Consider the following 9564-nt stretch of genomic DNA (forward strand, 5'->3'; position numbering starts at 1 on the left):
TTGTTTCTTCAGTTTGGAACCATTTGCAGGAATCTTTTAACTGTATACCTCAAGCTGTTTTTTGGCTATATACCCCTTTCAAAATCACTTCACTGTTTTATATTGTTGTTGTTGTTCTATGCTGGATAATGCAGATTGTCAACATGACTCACACCTTCCCCAACCTCTCCTATAAAAACTGACAAATTCAAATCTATTCATTGTGATGATCTCTTTTTGTTGTCATCTCAGGAACTGGATGATGCAGAATTGTCATGATACCTCCCCAAGCCCCTCCTATAAAGACAGACAAATTCAAATCTATTCTTTGTGATGATCTCTTTTTGTTGTCATCTCAGGAACTGGGCGATGCAGAATTGTCATCGTACCTCCCCAAGCCCCTCCTATAAAAAAAAATGACAGTTTCAAAGCTATTCAGTGTAGAAGTGTCGTAGTCGAGTGATTTAAGTACTTGACTTGAAATTCAAAGGTCGTGGTTCGATCCCAAATACGGCACTAATGTCTTTTGCAAGGCATTAATCTTCATTTGCCACACTTGACCCAGAATAGAATTTCTAGATAGATGTCATCATAGAAATGCCTAATACTATTATTATTACTATTGTCTCTTTTTGTTTTCATCTCAGGAACGCAAACAGAAAGAAGACATGCAAAGCAAGATCAGCAAACTCCAGGAGGAGCGGATGAGGTTACAGGACGAATCAACGTCTGCGGCGGTCCAGCTACGGCAGATCAAGGATTGGATTTACCAAGGGGATAAACCTGTCAAGTAGCCCATCCCTCGGATCATAGAAAATACTAAACTCTGAATGCTGATGTTGCTTGCTAGTTAAGCAAACTGTCAAAAACAATCTAGCTGTGTTGCGTCTGTGGTTTTTGAGAGATCATAGATGTCTTCAGCGCATTAAACTTGTTCCTAGCTTTATCGTAATCCTGGAAAGATTGCGAAGACCACGTGGCCAAATACAGTGAACCCTGCTCAGTGACCACCTGTGTAGAAGGACCGGACCGCCTGTCTATAAAGACCAAATATGTTTGTTTCCCTTGAACTGTGTTTCTCAATTTGAAACATAGGAACTTGTATGTGAAGACCTCCTGCTCTTATAGACCACTATTGTTGTCTTCCTTGAGAGGTCTTTATATACAGGTTCCATCGTACTATAAAGATGTCTTTATTATGAAGTCTTAAAAGATCTTTCCAACCCAATAACAAAAGGGTATGGCACTCTTTGATATCCCTTGCCATCGACATGCCAAATGCCTCGTCTCAGTTTAGAAGTGACAGGCACCTATTTGTATTTTGGAATCTGTATGCAATTCAAGCACTTTGTCAGTGAGGTTACTGTAAAGGAGTGTCCTGTTTAGTTATTGTTTAATGAGACTCATCTGTGTAGATCCAGACCATACCCATGTATACAAATTTTATAACTTATTGTCCTTCAGGTATCAAACCAATGACATATGACTTCTATGTAAGCTTTCCATTTATAAGATTATCCTTGATCTGTTCTTGTTTATCTGGTGCTCATCTTTCTTGACTGTATACAATCAAAAAGTGATTTAAGATTCAAACTATTCAGCTCCGTATATCAGAGCAGTACTTTTTTAATCCTTTTTTTTTAATTTGTATGTTTTATTAAATCAAAACTAATGTCACAATATTTACAGGTCATCAATAATGATTGGTATAGAGAAGTACTTTTAATATCCTACAAGTAATATCTCAATACAAATTCAATTGATCAACAGAGTCATTTTGTTGTAGGAGAACACAAACTATATTTTATATGTGATATCCTGGCTTTATTGTTCATTGGCGTAATTCATGTTTTTAGTCATGATGATGCAATGATCCCAGAGTTTGGATTAGTTAATCCTTAGGGGAAATCATGGGGTGGAGATTAAGGGCTTTGGTAGATCATTGTGACAGATGAGAAGACAAACAGGAGGAAGCACAAATATTAAGCCCTGGTTCTTTATGCTTAGGGTTGTCTACTGGAAATGAATTAATCTTGAAGCAAATCTTCTTTTGCAACCATGGGAAATGCTTCAAAGTAATCTGAGATTATGATTTGCGCTACTTTTAGATGAAGGTCTATGAACTGCAATGACACGAATCAAGTTCATTAATGCGGTGAGATATTGTTTAGGCATGCTTTTTGCAGCTCGATCTAAGCAGCTTCTGCAACACGGCTAATATATTACAAAAACTTCATTGTGTGAAAGTCAGTACACAAAGTTGATCATGCAAGAGATTACCACATTTCTTTTCTGTGTTATGACAATGAGTGAAGCCAGTTGGGAATATGGTTTAGAAGGTATTATGTTTGAGCAAAGTTTATACCTAAAGATAGGTGTAGGATTGGTATACGTTTAAGTAGAGGTGTGGTGGTCTAGTGGATATTCTCATTGGACTATGGATCACATGGTTCGCGGTTCAAGTCCCGCCGCTTCACTAATATCCTTTGACAAGACATTAATCTACATTTGCCACTCTCCACCCAGGTGTTAAATGGGTACTGGTAGGAATGAATTCCTTGAATGCTGTGAGCACTGAAATCGGTAGCCTAGCAGAGCTGGTGTATTATTGGAGAGCCTTGAGCACCTTGCGTGGTGGATATGGGCGCTATGAAAATGACTAATATTATTAGTAAGTGTTTATAAGGTAGCTCTTAAAAGGCCAATGGTGCACATGTTTACTATCTGCTGAGCATATAACAAAAAAACCTGTTACAAGTTTGCTGTTGATGAAACATACTGTATTGACAAGATATATTGGTCTCATAGACATTCAGATTATCATGATCCAAGTTAGCAAATAATAATAATAATAAGAAGAATTCTGCTTTTATATAGCGCTTAATACATCTTTGTCTCTAAGCGCTTTACAGATCCAATATTACCCTGGTCATTGTACTCAATACTTGCCCTCACACACAGTGTGCACAATCTCCACTCCCTGGGGAGCATTCCCGCTAGGTGTTCTCAAGTTTTGCAGCTTGCTACATGTCCTGAAGAAAAATGAATGGATATATTTAATTGTTCTGACAAGTTCTATTCTGAAACCAAACAACCGGAAACTCTTAGCTCACACCTTTGTGAAAGGGGAACTCAAAACCATAGTTCAGGAAATCAAGGTCAGGTGAGGAAAATTGTAGAAGAGTCATCAGAATACCTGAGGTTTTTAGATTTATTGAAAGGATATATATATATATATATATATATATATGTTTTGTCAAGTCATTTTATCATATGACTTGTCTCCATTATAGTGACTATTGGTAACCATAAAAATTATTACAATTTATATGATTAAGGAATTCACTTTCTTTTATGGTTATAAATGTACCTATGCAGAAGAGCTAAATGATGTTTAATTAAAACAAAACTAAACTAAACATTGGTTTTTGTACCATGCCTAAAACTGATCTAAACGTTTGAGGTTTTATATCAGAATGAATCTTTAAAAATACCCTTTGAAAAACATGAAAATGAGGGGGGGGGGGGTTATTTTCCTGGTGTTTCTTCAAATTGTTTTTAAAAAAATAGAGAATATGGACTGCTTATGCAGCTTAAGATGGTTGAGGCATAGAATCATTATTAAAGTGAACTAAAGAAAGTTGGGGGAAATGGTTGAAAGCAGGAGCTGGGATTAATGAGATATCCTTGATATGTCATCAACATTCTTTGTTGCCAATTTGAGATCATGTGATCAATCACATGATCTTTGCCTTATCATGTCTGTCAAATGTGCTATTCATGGAAAAGAACGCGTACGCAGCCAGGGAAAACGAGGAGAACTCCTTGCAGACAATACATCCTTTTTGAATTACTGCAGAATGGTCTATATCTGTAACAAATTTCAAAACAAAGGGGCATTCTACATGATGTAGAAACATGATCACACTGTTACCAATCAGATATCAGCTATTGAATTGCATCTTATATTTTTCCCATTGTCTACTCTTCAAAGTATATGAATGCGATTACTTAATTTTTTACTTAAAATTGGCATCTTACAGCACCTTTTATTGCTACAGTATCACATTCAGACTGATATATTTCATGATACAACAAACTTATCCTGATATCTCTATGTAAGATTAAGAATAACTATTTCTCTCTATTTTGGAACAATGTTCACTTTTTGGAACGACTTTAAGTACGGTACTTTAGAAAGTGATAAAAGAGACTTGGTTAAGTTTATCCTGGAGCATTTCATGAGTGATAATACTGATCATGATACAATTATGTATGCTATTCTGTATGTGTACTTAATGAACATTGTAACTGAAATGATAACAGTTCTCACTCCTGTTAATGAAAGGTCAACAATATTTTAAACAACAATATTTTAAACAACAATATAAAGCCAAATTACCATAATTTGAATATAGTTTCTTGAAAGGTGCACAATACCTAACAATGTTTGTTATATTAACAATTGATTGTCTGAATGTATTGGAATCTCATTATGTGTTCAGTTGAGAGTCAGAAGGGCAATAATTCAATGATAACACGTTTCTGGCTCTAAGCAGACCAAATAACTTCAATATATATTACCCGGATGTGATACATGATGAAGCTATAATTATTGGACAAGTACGTGCATGCAAGGTGGATATCAGTTTGAAGAAGGTGGCCGTGGCTTGAAGGATCAAATTAAATGTTTTACGGCTCGTTCACATACAGGGTTTATATGTGTAATGCATGATTGGCAGGTGGGGATAACGAAGTAGCTGTATGCAACAAAGTTCCAAAGCATATTCACTTATCAGTGTGTTATGAGATACAAAAGTGTAAACACAAGTACATTTTTAATTACGTTTTAAAAAAACCACCATCTGTTACTCCAGCATTATGTGAACAAGCCTCAAGATAGTATGTTCTCCAGAGATAGATCACATGAAAACCTTGACCAATATTTTATGATTCCTGCAGAGTGCCCCTACTCTCTACTTCAAGTACGTTTTAATTACGTTTTTTTTAAACCACCATCGTTTACTCCAGCATATGTGAACGAGCCTCAAGATAGTATGTTCTCCCTAAATAGATAACATGAAACCTTGACCAACATTCGATGATTCCTGCAGAGTACCCCCACTCTCTTCCTGACATTCCTGCAACATGAACTCCCTATGCTGCAAGGCCTCAGACTTCCCCCCGCGCATCTTCGTTTCCGCCAAGAAGGAGAGCTGCTATTTAGAGGCGATTTTCGTTTAATAAGGAGCATGATTTTGAGTTTTCAATTGCTGCTCAGTAGGTTTTCTTTGCTTGTTTTAGTTGCGATTATGTTCTCGATTGTAGGATCAACTTTTTCCTTTGCAGGAATTTATTTTAATTGAACTTATTTTTATGCCTCCGCCACCGAAGGTGGTGCCGGAGGCATCATGTTTTCGGGTTGTCCGTCCGTACGTCCGTCCGTACGTCCGTCCGTCCGTACGTCCGTCCGTACGTCCGTCCGTCCGTCCCGTTTGACCGTTATCACAATATCTCAAGAACCATTTAAGATTTAAACTTAAGACTCGGGAATAGTATTTATCACCATAGGAAGACGATCTGATTAGATTTTGGAGTACGTAGGTCAAAGGTCACAGGTCACAGAGGTCAACTTATGAAATTCCTTGTATTGAGTTTGTTAGCGCGATATCTCAAGAACCATTTGAGATTTAAACTTCAAACTTAAGGATAGTATGTATCACCATAGGAAGACGATCTGATTAGATTTTGGAGCACGTATGTCAAAGGTCAAGGGTCACAGAGGTCAACTTATAAAATTCCATACATTGAGATTGTTATCATGATATCTCAAGAACCACTGGAGATTTAAACTTCAAACTTAGTGATAGTGTGTATCACTATAGGAAAACAATCTGATTAGATTTTGGAGCACGTATGTCAAAGGTCAAGGGTCACAGAGGTCAACTTATGAAATTCCATACATTGAGTTTGTTAGCGCGATATCTCAAGAACCATTTGAGATTTAAACTTCAAACTTAAGGATAGTATGTATCACCATAGGAAGACGATCTGATTAGATTTTGGAGCACGTAGGTCAAAGGTCAAGGGTCACAGAGGTCAACTTATGAAATTCCATACATTGAGATCGTTATCGCGATATCTCAAGAACCACTGGAGAATTTTCACTTCAAACTTAATGATAGTATGTATCACCATATCATAATATCTCAAGAACCACTGGAGATTTAAACTTCAAACTTAATGATAGTGTGTATCACCATAGGAAGACAATCTGATTAGATTTTGGAGCACGTAGGTCAAAGGTCAAGGGTCACAGAGGTCAACTTATGAAATTCCATACATTGAGATTGTTATCATGATATCTCAAGAAGCACTGGAGATTTAAACTCCAAACTTGTTTAAATTGCTCTATGGCGGAGGCATCATTTTCGACTGCGCGCAGTCAAAATTCCATCTAGTTTAGTTCTCAACTGCTGCTCGATATGTTTTTGCCTGCTGCTGAAGATATTTAGTTCTGGAGTAGACCAGTTTGTTAATATATTGTGATTTGTGGAGATTTCTTCCCAGAACCATTATGGAAGGCCCATATTCTACTGATTTAGATCAAAATGTTGTTGATAGGTATCATGCAAATGATTTGAATGCTTTGGCGAACTTGTCTATTTATTTTGATTAGGTTTGTTTTATACCCCATGCTCTGCTTTACTTTCCAGCAGCTCCTAAACTAGACTTTTAATATTGCAATATTTGAACAACCCTAATAGTTGCATCCCTGCTCAAAATGCCATGTAGGTGATATCAGACCCCTATTAGTGACCGAATGGACTCCCCTGATTTTGCTGTAAACCGATTTGAACCGTCGTGGGTTTGGTGGGAGAGACACAAGCCTGAAGAAAAAAAATTGGAAGCAAGATTGATTCGTATCTGACGTACCCTTTTAATCTTCCACCTTCCTGCGCTACCCTACCGTCCTGTCTGCCTCGCATCAAAAACAAAAGAACACCCTCAAGCAAATCCTTGTTCAGTTAGATCCTAGACGTCCATTTGTTTTCCTGGAGACAACTTGTTCACAGTTATTATAGGTCCTACATAGATGTCCTTTTGTTTTCTTGACATTTACAAGGGAGTTCTTCTGATTTTGTCTGGTGTGAATGGTGAATAGGATACTTTTTAACAAAAAATGGTGCCCTTTAACTAATTAAAGGGCACCATTTTAGATGTCTTTGTGTTCTCCTGGACCTTATAGGGCATCCATATGTGGTTCAAAGACTGTCGTGAAGCAGGTACCTGTTCACTAAAATCCTAGATATTACTACAATTTTTTCTGGAAAAAATGAATGTACATTATATCTCCTGTGATAAGTATTGGACTTCATTCAGTTTGAAAAGCTTGAGACAAACTACAAGTGTCATGTGACTAGCACAGATGCAAATGCTAGTCCTAGTCATGGAAAAGTGATAAGGAATACCTGTCCATGATGATGATGTAGAGGGCAGCATTACATTTGATAGATGAACCTTGTTAGCATTCATCATTATGCACTAATACCATCATTTGAAGCATATGCTGTATTTTTCTTTTATGTTCTTCAAATACAAGTAGTTTATAATTTATTTGTAAGGGATACTCTAAAAGTGTCTTGATATATAAATGTTTTATACTTTTCAAAAGGGCCTTTGTTTTGCAGGGTAATTTGGTAGTCAAACTTACATGAATTTCCATGTCACAATAGCACATACTGGTACCCATATTAATCGTAATGATCAATGATTTCTTTTATATTCCAGATTTGTTGTAATACCCTCTTCGAAAGCTAGTTTTAATCCCCTTTTAATTGATACATGTGTAATTGTTCTAACGTAGTTTCACCAAATACCTGTGAGAGTGGCAGCTTATGAGATCAAGGACAGTAATTCATATCATTTAAAGAGTTAAAGACCTTCTGGATCTCAACTGATGATATGATATGTGTGATAATGATAATAAAATAAAATAAGCTTAATCTATGTGTGTGATGATCGATTGATAGATATAAAGAGAGGAGAAAATTGGAGGAACTGAGAAATGGCATATTGTATAGATATTATGGCACAGGACCAATCGTCTGAAAACCAATTATTTTCAGCATTCTTCAAATATGTTAATTGCAAAACAAAACCTTGCATTGCAAAAGAAATGTTTCCCATATGACATCTATGCATTGTTTCATCAGGGAACTATGTAAATATCTATCAGAAACTGAAAACATATATCTCTTTTTTTATATATATATATTTGTATGATCTTCATCATAGGTGATATAAATCATGCTATAAATTGTACAATTTCATTTCTGTTTCCGATCATTATTTATTGTCTAATTATGATTATATAATGTAGATTAAATTTCTCTTGAGGTAATTGGTATAACTTTTTTTGTTCCATGATAATATTATGAATGACATTACAATTATTATTGGCTATACTTGAGTTAATGTAAATTATAAATGAGTCATTGTTAATTTCCTTGAATATATTATTCTGTTTATTTGCATAATCAAGCTTTTGTTTGCTGTATAATTTTGTTTCTTTGTGTCGGATAATATTTGTGTACATGTACATTTGGTATGTAAGATATAATATTGTATTTTTTGTGAATATCTTTCCATGTAATGATAGAACTGCAAGCCTACTTGAAAATTGCAGTATGAAAATCTGTTTTAATACATAAAGACCAAAAAAGAACTCATGCTTTGCGTTTGCTTTTGTAACACTGTTTTTTGTCAATGATTGAGTGCTAATGAGGTAAATGTGTGAGCCATAGACTAAGTATGTGATGAAAGTGGTGCGAAAAAACAAAGAAACAAATTAATAAGCAACCATACTCTCCTTAAAACTCAGGAACATTGCTGTAAGTCATCTGTGATATCAAGTTATTTAAATCAAGAAGGAGAAAAATGAGAACTTCTTGGAGTCTTGAACATTTCTATACATTGCAACAATGATTTTTTTTTGCAGGCTACTCTCATTTTTATTTTATACTCGACTTCATTTTTAAAAAAGTGCAATTTTATTGCTCATTATTAATTAATTAATTTCCTGGAGGAGGGATTTGTTTAATGTTTGCTAGACGAGGGGGGAAGAGAGGGAGAGAGAGAGAAAAGAGAGAGGATGAGGAGGAAGGGAGAGAAGAGAGAGAGAGAGGGGGAAGGGTAAGAGAGAAAGAGAGAGGGAGGGAGAGAGAGAGAGAGAGGGGGGGGGGCAGAGAGCTAGTCTGCAAGCACAGACTCTAATTTGTCACTTAACCACAATTCACAAAGCCTTGAGCAGAGCCTATATCTGTCAGTTTCTGGCTGTGTCGGCTCAAGTACAGCACCTGTTGTAGTCTCATAGTGCAGACACTGTTATGCAAAATGACTGACCAGGGTTTGTGCCTGCAAACTAGAACAGAGAGACGGAGAGAGGGCTTTAAAGGGAAAAATGAAAGTTATTTTTTACTTTGTTTCATAACATCCCCCATAAAAGTTTGTTTTTCTTCTGAAATTATGAAATTATTTTCATTCAAACACTCATTGACAACGGAAATAGCTATACAATTATAC

The 9564-nt window shown here is 36.0% G+C and overlaps 1 protein-coding gene across 5 annotated transcripts in view; it reads left to right on the top strand.

Annotated features, from left to right (window-relative positions):
• Positions 1-2238, top strand: part of LOC105441572 (signal-induced proliferation-associated 1-like protein 1) — a 40318-nt gene extending 38080 nt beyond the window's left edge. For 4 of the 5 annotated variants that reach the window (XM_011672797.2, XM_011672798.2, XM_011672800.2 and 1 more), the window contains one exon: positions 627-2238. In XM_011672797.2, the coding sequence (XP_011671099.1) occupies positions 627-773 (147 nt within the window). In that variant the 3' untranslated portion in view covers positions 774-2238. The remainder of the gene's footprint in view (positions 1-626) is intronic. The other variant, XR_004066649.1, reaches the window with a different exon arrangement.
• Positions 2239-9564: the final 7326 nt, after the last annotated feature.

Source organism: Strongylocentrotus purpuratus, unplaced genomic scaffold, assembly GCF_000002235.5.
Source record: "Strongylocentrotus purpuratus isolate Spur 01 unplaced genomic scaffold, Spur_5.0 spur5_scaffold_5, whole genome shotgun sequence".
NCBI classification, from domain to species: Eukaryota; Metazoa; Echinodermata; class Echinoidea; order Camarodonta; family Strongylocentrotidae; genus Strongylocentrotus; species Strongylocentrotus purpuratus.